The sequence below is a fragment of the Phyllobates terribilis genome, unplaced genomic scaffold (genome assembly GCF_046119375.1).
Source record: "Phyllobates terribilis strain yellow unplaced genomic scaffold, ASM4611937v1 Scaffold_11__3_contigs__length_659146591, whole genome shotgun sequence".
NCBI lineage: Eukaryota > Metazoa > Chordata > Amphibia > Anura > Dendrobatidae > Phyllobates > Phyllobates terribilis.
This window is the reverse complement of record NW_027362771.1, coordinates 201,716,379-201,731,386: the sequence shown is the minus strand read 5'-3', so window position 1 is coordinate 201,731,386 and position 15,008 is coordinate 201,716,379. Positions and strand designations below refer to the sequence as shown.

General features: G+C 42.2%; 1 protein-coding gene across 5 annotated transcripts in view; it reads right to left on the bottom strand.

Moving 5' to 3' along the window:
• DOCK4 (dedicator of cytokinesis 4) overlaps positions 1–15,008 on the bottom strand; it is a 378,644-nt gene that overhangs the window by 18,785 nt on the left and 344,851 nt on the right. For 4 of the 5 annotated variants that reach the window (XM_073651958.1, XM_073651957.1, XM_073651959.1 and 1 more), the window contains 2 exons: positions 5,703–5,823; positions 2,217–2,298 (listed from right to left, as the gene is read on the bottom strand). The exons of the other annotated variant lie outside the window; for it this stretch is intronic. In XM_073651958.1, coding sequence (XP_073508059.1) covers positions 2,217–2,298; positions 5,703–5,823 — 203 coding nt within the window. The remainder of the gene's footprint in view (positions 1–2,216; positions 2,299–5,702; positions 5,824–15,008) is intronic. 5 annotated transcript variants of the gene reach the window in all.

Below are 15,008 nucleotides of genomic sequence, written 5' to 3'. Positions count from 1 at the left end.
TTAAAAACTTCAGCCAACCCACAACTGGGGACAACCTTATGAAATATTGTCCCTAGTTGAGTGTTGAAGTTTTTAAAAGAAGCACAATAAAGTATCTATTAATTTTACTACTTTGGATGCCGTCTTTCTCCTGGTTTAATCTATGAATATCTCAAAGAACATCAAAACTCAGGAGTGGTCATCACAGTTGCCTGAATTGATCCCCATAGAAAATCTTTGGTGGGATTTGAAGAAGACAACCCAAGAATAATATTGAACTAGAGGCATTACCTGTGAGAAATGGTCAAAGATTCCTCAGTAATGTTCAACAGAAGCTGGTGCCAATTGATTCATCATGTTTGCAACAGGTCATAACAGCCATTGCTAAGTACTAAAGACCTTTGTCGTGAAGTAGTTGAATAATTCTGAGACTACAGTAGTCAGTAAAAGTGACATATTGTGTTGAATTGGGAGAAACCACTTATATTAATTGTGTTGAGCATTTAAATTGCTTATTTCATAGTTTTTCTGCAAACTGCAGAAAGTTTGTAATGTTTGCTAAGAAATCTAATTTGCAATGAGGGTTGAATAATTTTGTCTGCAACTCTATATATTTCATATCAACTTTACGTGTGCTTCGGAAATCAGATTTGTAAAGTGTAATGAACTATATATACACGTCAGGATATGACAAGTGTTGTATAATGATGGGCATTAACATTTTTGACTATGAAAGTATATACCAACTAGACCATTCCAACCTAAAGTTAAGACAACATACTTTTCACTTAGTGGTCAAATTGTAAAGATTGTTAAAACGCTCCACTACTTGAAGCACCACACCAGGATTTATTTTCTATTTCAGCACTTAGGTAGTGCCACTAACGTATGTTGCCTGACCCTAGTAAAATACTTACTAGTTGCTGTCTTCAGCTCTTCCTAGCGCCACTCCGGTCTAGAATTCCACATCTTGTGATTGCAACGTTTGACTGACCAAAAGTCAGAGGTAATGGTCACAAACTCTCGATGTAAGTCTACAAGAGCCTTGTTATGGTCTTGTTCTGGCTCTCAGACTTACACTGAAAAGGGACTTCCGGCTAGCCCAGCAAACACTGGAGCGATCCGGCAGAAGACCGATCGTAGTTGCGCCAATAACAGATGAAGATGGCGACTGATAACTATAAGACTAGGGGCAGGGAACTTACATTGGTGACACCATTCCACTGGTAAAAAAAAAACCCTGCTGGAATGGTACTTTAATAGTTTTATTTCAACTTCTAGTTCTGGCAAGACCCAGTAAGGTATTCTCTGGGTATCTCTCCCTGCACATCACACAGCAAAATCTAACATAGCTAGATAATCAGTCATTAGTCATCAAAGTGCCCTCAGTACAACCCACTATCCACTCCCACCTTCACCACAAATCACTAATTGGTTTTTAAATATAATAACATTTTCCCTTTCCACTAGACCAAATCTGTACAGGGATTTACCAGCTTCCATCAAAATATAACCCTATATTGACACTCATCTGTCACCCTCTTCAGCCATCCGCTGACTGGTTATGGTGGATATTTGTCACAAAGTGAAAACGCTCATCATAACATGACATGCTGCAAGGCTTCTGCATTCCCTCAAATTCCATGCAGAACACTAAAGTGTACATTTTGTAAAACCTCATTACTTATCTATAAAACATTTGTACTTAGGCATAGGTAATAAAATAATAGTGAAATACCTCATTAAAGGGAATTTGTCAGCAAGTTTTTGCTATTTAATCAAAGAGCAGCATGGTGTAGAAGCAGAAACAGTGATTCTAGCAATGTGTCACTTATTAGGTTGTGTGTTGCTGTTTCAATAGAATCACTGTTTTCTCAGCAGGAGATTATCACTACAGGACTAGGTGTCTTGTGCCACCTAGTCAACTGCTCTGTGTAACTCCGCCCACACGCTGATGTACAGTGCATACAAAAGCTGTCAATCAGTGGTGTGGATGGGGTTACACAGAGCTCAGCATTCAGAAAACTGCAGAGAAAACAGTGATGGTATCAAAATGACAGCAAGCAGCCCAGTAAGTGACATAGCTGGAATTAGGGTCTCTGCCCCTACGTTATGCAACTTACATAGCAAAAACCTGGTGACAGATTCCATTTAATGACTCAATTTAAGTGTACTTGTGATTTAGTTAATTCTAGTCTTATGTAGCGGTTTGACTCATACTCTTCAGTACAAAATACCTCTGGCACTAGAGGGGGCAGAACTTGTCACATTTGGAGATGCGGAATGTGTAGAACTCAAACTTGAGGTAGAAGGACTTGGCTGAAAGACAAGAAAAGTCAGTAAATGGCTACAATAGGAGAAGATCTTTTATCAAACAGTACTTAATCATGTAATCTATTAAATGTCATATGTCGGCTAGCGTGCCCTCTATTATTTGCAATTGCATGTGGGTTCAAAGTCAAAAGACACCAAATCTGATCAATGAGCATGAATTTTTTGCATTTTCCTTAAAGGAGTTTTCCCACAAACAAAGTTAATTTTAAAGTTGATTTTAATCAATAGATCTTGGAATAATAATACATTCCACAATTGGATGTGTTTAAATAAATTATTACTGTGCTGAGATAATCTAGCTAAATACATGTGTGAGAAACCTGTTAATCACCTGCAGTGGTGCTGGAAAAACCAGCTAGGGGGCAGCACAGGACTGGTCTAATCTATACTCATCTCCAGGTTCTGATCCACGCTGCCCGTAGTTTACGCAGCTTGAATCAAGACTCAGCTTCCCTTTAAAGTACAATACACCCTAACACTGAATACTTAAGGGGAGAATAAATGTTTGTAGTAGTATGGATGGACATGAGAAGTGGGGAGAGGTTTTCCCATGGGCCTCTGAATGTTATCCTTTTGCACTTTCATATATCTATTTTTCAGCAGATTACCATCTTCAGTGATTCATCAATGCGAGATGTGAGAGACGCACAGACTGTGTTTCTATAGCAACCTTCAACATGGAAGCCATTTGGGAACAGTGTTCCTTATTTTTTTTGCTCTGCAGTAAAGAGAATAAAAGAGGTGCAATGTGCTAAGCACGTCGATAAGGCAGAAGCTGGATTCCTGCCCTCAAAATGTAATGTACTGTGGTAGAAGCACATTTCTCTTGGTCCATACTGCTCTTCATTATTGTATTTCAGAAGGTAGCAGCAGCTGAAAATGACTGGTCGCTCTCTGGCCCCCGGTTCATTTGTGTAATGTGTCATGTCAGATCATCAATAATTCTATTTGATGTGCAGCACTCAATGTTCACTTGGCAGAAGCAGACACAGATGTCAGATCCTGCCTCACGTGCCCTCATAAAAACCCATAAAAGCCAGCTTGCGCTAATGTTTTGTGCTACCAGGATATCTATAGGTGTGCCTAAGGCTGTCAGTTTAGAGGTTTTCCAAAAAAATAAAAACCATCAAAATGTATGCACCTTATATTGTGATCCTACAAATCATTTATCATGTCAATAAAAGATCACCAATGGAGGTCTATAATATCTTATAAAGCCACAAGAGAGAAAGTACACCCTACGTGTGTGTTGCATCAAAAGGACTAGCAAGGGCTGTGGACAGCACAATTCAGTTAGTCCAATGGATCTTCATACCTGAAGAGGATGAGAGAATGGTCTCTGGTGCCACGGATAGGAGGTAGTAATTAATGATGAGCGAGTATGTTCGGTTAACCCTTTCGCCGAGTATACTCGGCCGAGCACCGAGTATTTATAGGATGCTCGGGCTTTACGTTTTCCTCGCTCTGTGAACATGATTTGCGACTGCTTTTCCAGCATACCTCACATGTATTAAATCTGTCAAACAGTTGCAAATCATGTTCACAGAGAAACGAAAACTTAAAGCCCGAGCATCCTGTAAATACTCAGTGCTCGGCCTAGTATACTCGGCGGGTTAACTGAACATACTCGCTCATCACTAGTAGTAATCCTAGAAGTTTATATTGACCCTTTAAAGAGCCTTGCCACATGACTTAGAGGGGTGAAGGCAAAGTAATTTTCATTCTAAATCCCTATCTGTTTAGTGCCATTATCTAAACTATTTTCTAATATACTTTCATTAAAATTTCCTATTCTACTCTATCTAACTGCTTTTCTTTTTTTCCTACCTCCTTTTAGATGACGCTTCGTTTGAGAATCCCAGTACATGCTGGTACACGCAAACAAAGCGTCATCAGAGGGCAGAGACTGAAACAAAGGGGTCCATCATATTCATAGACATTTTATGTATGTGCTTGCACTGATGCCTAATTGGGTCTTTCAACATGTACAACATGTACTTGTAGCCAGTCCACTATAAAAATGATTATTATATTTTGAGTTTACATTTCTTTCTAGAATTATAACACCTTTGATAGGCTAGTGTTTCATGAATAAATAATATTAATATGATTACTGATGAAGACTGGCTAACAGTCCCAATTTTAAGGAGACTTTCCAGTAAATGCTTCGCAAAACAGGAGGGTTTAAGCCTGGCATGTCAGTGTGAGGAGAATTATAAGCCACAATGCTCCTCTGGGAAATTACATATGCAAATTGTCTGTTCAGAGAAGAAGAGGACTAAAACTCTAACACCACCTATTGGAAGCAGCAATCCTAAAAGTCAATATTGACTCTTTAACAAGCCTTGCAATATGACTTAGGATAAAAGCCAAACCAGAATATCAATTTACAAGTCCTAAGGTTTAGGTTCAGTATTAAATGATCACGTCTCTTCTAAAATATGTATATATAAGGAAGCCTTCTGACAGCAATAACAGCATCTTATCTATATCAGAAATTTTCTACATAGATCAGTTTTTTTAACAAGGAAAGTTTGGACAGACAAGTCACTAAATTAAAAGCTTTGCATGTTGTGTATGCAACGATGTGACTTGCTGATCGCTATATTAGGATATACCGTATTTTTTGGACTATAAGACGCACCGGAACATAAGACACACCTAGGTTTTAGAGGAGGAAAATAGAAAAAAAATTAAAGCAAAGAATGTGGTCATGATGCACTGTTATAAGGGTAATGTCCACCATCCTGTTATACATGGCCCCCATCCCCATTCTGGTATGCATGGCACCCCATCACCGTATGCATGGCACCCCCATCCTGCTGCACACCAAAAGGATTCTATTCACCTTCCTTCCCTCTGCTTCAGTGCTGCATCCTGTTCTGCTTCCAGCAGATGATCTCACCGTGTGAGCAGCACATGAAGTCACTGACATGCACCCTCAGACGCTGAGATCAGCTGCTGGAATAGTCTGCTGACTAACACTGTGCGCACTATTAAGGAGAATGAATATTCACTACTCCCCACGCCCATGGGCATAGGAAGCAGTGAATATTCATTCTCTTTAGCAGCGGGCACAGTGTTGGCTGCAGCAGATGGCTCCTGCCTCCTGTGCCCCGCTCCTCCGCCCCTGCCGCTCCCCCCACAGCCACATTCAGACTATAAGACACCCCACACACACAATTTCCTCTAAAATTTTGGATGACAAAAAGTGTGTTTTATAGTCCGAAAAGTATGGTATAAAAGTAGTAACTAGTAGGCATCTACAGAAAAATCCATGGGAATTACACAGGATGTAAAATCCATTAGATCCTGATGACATGATTGAGCATTGGAGAATGTGTACAGATATGCCAGATATGGATTATAAACTTCAAGACTTTACCTACCTGCATGTGAAACACTTCATCAGAACTTTCTGATTGCCCCGTCAAATTACTAACTTCAGCCGAAGCTTGAGAGGAGAGGGAGGATGAAGAGTATCTGTTTACCGCCGGGTAACTCAATGGGCTGTTCAGAAACAATAGTAAATAAAAGGAATACGTAAATGTAATCGTATTGTATACCTCAGATACTCTAAGCGCTTCTTAGTCATAGCTATGACTCAGTCCACAGCTCTTTTGTTTCACTATATATGGGACTTTAGTATAAAAAGATGTGCGGATGTGGGCATATGGTACCATCAAACAATCAGCTAAGTAGGCAGTTCATGTTATAAAAAGAAGGTGCTTTCTTGACAAGTACAACACCCACTGGCTTTTCTTTCTTATATTGAAAGGGTCAGTCCGTGTGACAGGTTTCCTTTAAAGCATTACAATACACATATAACTTGATTTAATATTTGTACTATAAATTAGCAAGTCCATACATTTCCACAACAACTATATATAAAAATGCACACATAAATTATAATCAAATGACTTTGATACTTGAATATTTTTGCTTAAAAAATGTATTACGTTTATTATCTATTTAACCTAGTTATGTGATACTGTATACCAATAGTTGCTCAGGCGTCAACTGCCTTGTCACTCCCAAGCGACTTGGATTACGCAGAGATTAATTCAGATTGCATAGGAAAAGTAAAATGTCAGTGGTTGCCCCGTAAGAAGCCGATAATGAAGCAAAACCATGGGTCGAGCCAATTCCATTGTTTTTATCTAGATATTTATTTATTTTTATTTATTTTATTCACATATGGGGACATTAATTCCTCAGCACTTTACAGACATTATCGGCACTGTCCCCATTGGGGCTCACAATCTAAATTCCCAATCAGTATGTCTTTGGAGTGTGGGAGAAAACTGGAGAACCCAGAGGAAACCCACACAAACACGGGGAGAACATACACACTCCTTGCAGATGTCATCCTTGGAGGAATTTGAACCCAGGACCCAAGCGCTGCAAGGCTGCAGTGCTAACCACTGAGCCACCATGCTATCTATATAGATGGATCTAGATAATTTTATATATGTTTGTAAGCATATTAAATAAAACCAATTTTCCTTTATACTTGAGGCTTGTACATCCTGTACAAAAAATGTAATCCCCTCTAGACCAACCACATTGTGGACAATACTACCAATTATCCATTAAGTGGTTTGTTTAAGGCTGTATTACAGCTAAGAAAAAAAGAGCATCTGAAAAAGCATCTAAAAAAAATAAGTGTGAGAGAGTCAGAGTGTTGTCTAAAGTGTTGTTTGACTTAAGACTTTGGCTCCAGGGACTTTAAAACGGAGTGTCCTGTATAAATTTATCAATGTATTTTTTTCTATATATTTCTATGTTTGTGCAATCCCCATGAGTAAACTGAGCTCCATTATTGACAATGTCATCCAGTGTATATGTTACTGTAAAAGTCAGAAGGCCGGTAAAACCTAGGATTTACCGGTCAATCTGGACATTTACCGAGGCCGTCGGTAAAACCTCAAAATGAAAAGTAAAATTGGACTTTTACCTGTAAGTCTTGGTAAATCTTAACATTTCTCAACAGTGTTGGTAAAAGTCAGATGTATTCCATATAAACGAACGATTTTGGACTTTTACCTGGGCGAATTGGTAAATCTTTACATTTACCAGCATGTGTTGGTAAAAGTAACTTTGAGTCACAGAATTCTGACTCTTACCAGCAGATGATGGTGGTAAAAGTTAACTAAACGCAATTTCCGACTCTGATGAAGGCCTTAATCGTTAGAAATATTTTTATTCTTCAAAATGCAAATGCAAATGAACAAATACAAATAGGAAAATGCAAATAGAAAACATTTATGTAGGAAAATACTTCTCAAAAATGACAAATTACCGCAAATACAAGAATAACGCAACTTCAAAACTATGTAATTCTGAATTCAAATAGGAAACATTTATGTAGGAAAATACTTCTCAAAAATGTCAAATTAACGCAAATACAAGAATAACGCAACTTCAAAACTATGTAATTCTGTAATTGTGACTAGGGATAAGCGGATAGATCCGTCCAGACCCGTTATCCGAGCGGATAACGGGCTGTACGGATACAGATAATCCCGATATCTGTCGGATATATCCGTGCCTTCCGATAATGCATGTTTCATGCATCATCGGAAGGCATGGATGGTGCGAGTGTGCAGGGCAGACAGTTATAAAGCTAAATTGCTACTTACCGGAGGTTTCCCAGGTCTCGTCGTCCGCGTTCTCCTTCCGGGTCACATGACTGCATACGTCACCACGCAAGTGACGCATACGTAAGTCATGTGACACAACTCGTGTCACATGACTTATGCACCTGTCACTTTCGTGGTGACGTATGCAGTCATGTGACCCGGAAGAAGGAGGATGCGGCCGGCCGACGAGACCTGGGAAGCATCTGGTAGCCTCCGGTAAGTAGTGATCTTTAAGTGGCGGAGAAGGGGGGTCCAGCCAGAGGGCGGGATGACCCTAGTGGGCGGGGAGTTCCTACTGCAGTGACGCAGCGAGGATCTCCTCACTCAGGTATGCCCCGGCCGAGTCCCCACCATCACTGGTGACGGCAGGGATGCCCACCGGCGTGCAGGGAGTCTCCCCCGCATCACTGGTGACGCAGGAGGGATGTCCCTGCACATGGATAGTTGTCCCATAGACTTATATGGGAAACGGATAGGATCCGGATCCACTCGGATCTCGGTCTTATCCGTACGGATAGACGGATATCCAGCTATCCACTCAACTCTAATTGTGACCCGTTAAATTGCACTTAATTTTTCATCTCAATGAAAAAGACATACAACAAACACAAAAGAGGACCTGTTTGTTGCAACACGGTTGGGAATTGTGATGTTACTGTTAAAGTCAGAAGGCCGGTAAAACCTAGGATTTACCGAGTATTTTCCTACATAAATGATTCCTATTTGAATTCAGAATTACATAGTTTTGAAGTTGCGTTATTCTTGTATTTGCGGTAATTTGTCATTTTTGAGAAGTATTTTCCTACATAAATGTTTTCTATTTGCATTTTCCTATTTGTATTTGTTCATTTGCATTTGCATTTTGAAGAATAAAAATATTTCTAACGATTAAGGCCTTCATCAGAGTCGGAAATTGCGTTTAGTTAACTTTTACCACCATCATCTGCTGGTAAGAGTCAGAATTCTGTGACTCAAAGTTACTTTTACCAACACATGCTGGTAGTTACTTTTACCAACACATGCTGGTAAATGTAAAGATTTACCAATTCGCCCAGGTAAAAGTCCAAAATCGTTCGTTTATATGAAATACATCTGACTTTTACCAACGCTGTTGAGAAATGTTAAGATTTACCAAGACTTACAGGTAAAAGTCCAATTTTACTTTTCATTTTGAGCTTTTACCGACGGCCTCGGTAAATGTCCAGATTGACCGGTAAATCCTAGGTTTTACCGGCCTTCTGACTTTTACAGTAACATATACACCCAGTATCACATGTATATAACTTTGGACCAGTTGGTTGAGGGTCCATACTGCTGTGCAAGATGTGTGTACGTTTAGCATTTTGAAATCCAGATACTGGTTTTAAATGAGCAACACAGATTTATAAAAAATAGAGGAAGATGGATGGCTCTTAAAAATGGATTTCAGGGATTTAGCACTTGGGATGCTTCCTGTCCCAAGTGCTACAACAGAGAAGCAATGGGAGATTAGGGAATAAGGGAGGTAAATAAGGGGCTCTGGAGGTAAATAAGGGGCTCTCGGACGCACATCTAGCTGAAGTGTATTGCAGCGCACAAACTTGCCAGGCCCGTGCGCCGCAATACACGCTGCTGGCCAATCAGAGGCCAGCAGCTAGCAGCAAGCGACTGGGCACATGGCAGTGACGTCATGCGCCCCCGTCGCAAGGACGCTGGAGTCAGCAGCCGGCTACAGGAGAGGACGCTGCACGGGAGAAGAAGGAAGGTGAGTAGGAGTGTTTATTATGTTTTTTTTTAATATGCGATGAACAGCAGCACTAGCAGGCTGGGGGGGGGGAGCATATATACATGGACTGGTGGAGAGGGAGCATATATACATGGACTGGGGGAGAGGGAGCATATATACATGGACTGGTGGAGAGGGAGCATATATACATGGACTGGGGGAGAGGGAGCATATATACATGGACTGGTGGAGAGGGAGCATATATACATGGACTGGGGGAGAGGGAGCATATATACATGAACAGGGGGAGGGAGCATATGTACATGGACCGGGGGAGGGAGCATATATACATGGACCGGGGGAGGGAGCATATATACATGGACAGGGGGAGGGAGCATATATACATGGACAGGGGGAGGGAGCATATATACATGGACAGGGGGAGGGAGCATATATACATGGACTGGGGAAGAAGGAGCATATATACATGAACAGGGGGAGAAGGAGCATATATACATGGACAGGGGGAGGGAGCATATATACATGGACTGGGGGAGGGAGCATATATACATGGACTGGGGGAGAGGGAGCATATATACATGAACAGGGGGAGAAGGAGCATATATACTTGGACAGGGGGAGAAGGAGCATATATACATGGACAGGAGGAGAGGGAGCATATATACAAGGATGGGGGGAGGGCAGCATATATACAAGGATGGGGGGAGGGCAGCATATATACAAGGATGAGGGGAGGGCAGCATATATACAAGGATGAGGGGAGGGCAGCATATATACAAGGATTGGGGGAGGGCAGCATATATACAAGGATGGGGGGAGGGCAGCATATATACAAGGATGAGGGGAGGGCAGCATATATACAAGGATGAGGGGAGGGCAGCATATATACAAGGATGAGGGGAGGGCAGCATATATACAAGGATGAGGGGAGGGCAGCATATATACAAGGATGAGGGGAGGGCAGCATATATACAAGGATGAGGGGAGGGCAGCATAAATACAAGGATGAGGGGAGGGCAGCATATATACAAGGATGAGGGGAGGGCAGCATAAATACAAGGATGAGGGGAGGGCAGCATATATACAATAATGAGGGGAGGCCAGCATACAGTATATACAAGGATGAGGGGAGGGCAGCATATATACAATGATGAGGGGAGGCCAGCATACAGTATATACAAGGATGAGGGGAGGGCAGCATATATACAATAATGAGGGGAGGGCAGCATAAATACAAGGATGAGGGGAGGGCAGCATATATACAATAATGAGGGGAGGCCAGCATACAGTATATACAAGGATGAGGGGAGGGCAGCATATATACAATGATGAGGGGAGGCCAGCATACAGTATATACAAGGATGAGGGGAGGGCAGCATATATACAATGATGAGGGGAGGGCAGCATATATACAATGATGAGGGGAGGGCAGCATATATACAAGGGTGAGGGGAGGGCAGCATATATACAATGATGAGGGGAGGGCAGCATATATACAATGATGAGGGGAGGGCAGCATATATACAAGGATGAGGGGAGGGCAGCATATATACAAGGATGAGGGGAAGGCAGCATATATACAAGGATGAGGGGAGGGCAGCATATATACAAGGATGAGGGGAGGGCAGCATATATACAATGATGAGGGGAGGGCAGCATATATACAATGATGAGGGGAGGGCAGCATATATACAAGGATGAGGGGAGGGCAGCATATATACAAGGATGAGGGGAAGGCAGCATATATACAAGGATGAGGGGAGGGCAGCATATATACAAGGATGGGGGGAGGGCAGCATATATACAAGGATGAGGAGAGGGCAGCATATATACAAGGATGAGGGGAGGCTAGCATATATACAAGGGTGAGGGGAGGCTAGCATATATACAAGGGTGAGGAGAGGGCAGCATATATACAAGGATGAGGGGAGGGCAGCATATATACAAGGATGAGGGGAGGGCAGCATATATACAAGGATGAGGGGAGGGCAGCATATATACAAGGATGAGGGGAGGGCAGCATATATACAAGGATGAGGGGAAGGCAGCATATATACAAGGATGAGGAGAGGGCAGCATATATACAAGGATGAGGGGAGGGCAGCATATATACAAGGATGAGGGGAGGGCAGCATATATACAAGGATGAGGGGAGGGCAGCATATATACAAGGATGAGGGGAGGGCAGCATATATACAAGGATGAGGGGAGGGCAGCATATATACAAGGATGAGGGGAGGGCAGCATATATACAAGGATGAGGGGAGGGCAGCATATATACAAGGATGAGGGGAAGGCAGCATATATACAAGGATGAGGAGAGGGCAGCATATATACAAGGATGAGGGGAGGGCAGCATATATACAAGGATGGGGGGAGGGCAGCATATATACAAGGATGGGGGGAGGGCAGCATATATACAAGGATGGGGGGAGGGCAGCATATATACAAGGATGGGGGGAGGGCAGCATATATACAAGGATGAGGGTAGGGCAGCATATATACACAAGGATGAGGATAGGGCAGCATATATACAAGGATGAGGGGAGGGCAGCATATATACAAGGATGAGGGGAGGGCAGCATATATACAAGGATGAGGGGAGGGCAGCATATATACAAGGATGGGGGAGGGCAGCATATATACAAGGATGGGGGGAGGGCAGCATATATACAAGGATGGGGGGAGGGCAGCATATATACAAGGATGGGGGGAGGGCAGCATATATACAAGGATGAGGGGAGGGCAGCATATATACAAGGATGAGGGGAGGGCAGCATATATACAAGGATGAGGGGAGGGCAGCATATATACAAGGATGGGGGGAGGGCAGCATATATACAATGATGGGGGGAGGGCAGCATATATACAAGGATGAGGGTAGGGCAGCATATATACACAAGGATGAGGATAGGGCAGCATATATACAAGGATGAGGAGAGGGCAGCATATATACAAGGATGAGGGCAGCATATATATACAAGGATGAGGGTAGGGCAGCATATATACACAAGGATGAGGATAGGGCAGCATATATATACAAGGATGAGGAGAGGGCAGCATATATACAAGGATGAGGGCAGCATATATATACAAGGATGAGGGTAGGGCAGCATATATACACAAGGATGAGGATAGGGCAGCATATATATACAAGGATGAGGAGAGGGCAGCATATATACAAGGATGAGGGCAGCATATATACAAGGATGAGGGTAGGGCAGCATATATACACAAGGATGAGGATAGGGCAGCATATATACAAGGATGAGGGGAGGGCAGCATATATACAAGGATGAGGGGAGGCCAGCATATATACAAGGATGGGGGCATATACCAAGATGGGGGTGAGCACATTCTTCATTTCTGCGGTCTCAGACCCCTGCTCCTTCCTGTGGCTGTTCTATACTGCGCTCACCTGCTTTTTGTATCAGTTGTTTTTTCTAAACTAAAACCTCAATATTTAGGTTAATTTGCAGTGTTGGCACTTGGCGATAAATAAGTGGGTTTTGGATTGCAGTTTGGGCACTCGGTCTCTAAAAGGTTCGCCATCACTGTGCTAGGGGAAAGAATGGCTAGAAAGATAGACGTGTTTAAACTAGGGTCTGAGCGAGGGATGGAAATGCACAGGATGGGAAGTTAGTGTAGATAGTCACCTGGGCCCTAGAGATAAAAGTGGCAGTAGAATGGGGCGAGGGGCTAGAACAGTTAATACAGAGAGAAGGAAGAGAGATACAGAAAATAACCTAATACCAGAAGCCTCACCAACAAGATAGAAGAATTTAAATTAATAATGTTCAAAGAAAATTATAATATACTGTTAATGACTGAGTCATGCCTGGATGACAGTATTGAAATTGTTCCAGAAAATGAAGTATTTCTCCAAAAAAATAATTGCAATTACACATGTTTTGTTCTACACATGTTTATTTCCTTTGTGTGTATTGAAACACAAAAAAACTGAGAAAAAAGGGCAAATTGGACATAATTTCACACAAAACCCCAAAAGTCAGGCAAAGTTGTTATTATTGGGGACTTCAACTACCCACATATAAATTGGGGAGGAGAAACCTGCAGGTCCTGGAAGAAAAACATGCTTGTGATAATGAAAGAAATTAACTCTCACAACTAGTTAAGAACCCAACAAGGAGGAGAGGGGGGGCACTTGTATACCGAATTTTAACCAATAGGCCAGAAAGAGTTTTGTATAGGTTGGTGGTCACTTAGGTAATAGTGATCACAAAATAATACGTTTTCATATATCCTTTAATAAGATGTACAAGGGGCTACAATGCCACTAAACTTCAGGGAAGCAAATTTCTATCAGCTAACAGATGCTCTTCGTGCAATAAACGTCCATAAACGTCCTTAAAATTAAAAGCTTAAAAGCACACAAAGTAAATGGAACACTTACACACATTCTGACTAGGACATGTGCACAATAAATGCCTTATGGGAATTTGTAAGCTAGAAATAGAAGGCGATCACTATGGCTAAATAGAGATGGAAGGGGCGCAATAAATGAAAAAAAGAAAGATAAGAGAATTAACCCTTTCGCCCCCCAGCCTATTTTCACCTTCCTGATCAGACCAATTTTTTCAATTCTGACCAGTGACACTGTGACGACACAGCATGTAATCTTAATTATGCCAGACATATATATTCAGCAGGCCAGGAGACATAGACTATTGTTCGTATGAGTCTGAAAGTTGACTCTTGAATTGATGTTTGTGAATTGTTGAATGGCTGCTGTTTACATCTTATATTGGCTCCTACAGTTTATTGTACTACTATTCTTGGAGGATAGGGATGCAGGGTCATTGAACAATTGATGTTTGCTAATATGTTGATTACCCATTGTATAAGTCCATGTAGCTTGTTGACTGCAAAACAGTGAAGGCCAAACTATGGAGATTGATTAAATACTCAAAACAATGAGAATTAATCTCATCCCACCTTCCCCCTGACCTGTGGATGATGGCCTGAACCACAGACATGGGTATAAAAAGGAATCTATATCCTTTTGCAAGGCGAGACACTACAGAACAACATCCAGGACACCATAGCTCCATTAAGAGGGACACAGATTTGATATTCTACAGGATGGCAGCCTAAGGGACCATGGCCCTAGCTGGAAGAAGACAGAGTCTGCTCCACTGACCATCCCTGAACCCACGGAGATGTTTGGGAAAGCCAGATTGGGACCCTCCGGTCACCTGGCCCCATGGAGACGTTTGAGGAAGGCAGGCTGGGACCCTCCGGTGCCCTGGCCCCATGGAGACATTTGGGGAAGCCAGGTTGGGATCCTCCGGTCACCTGGCCCCATG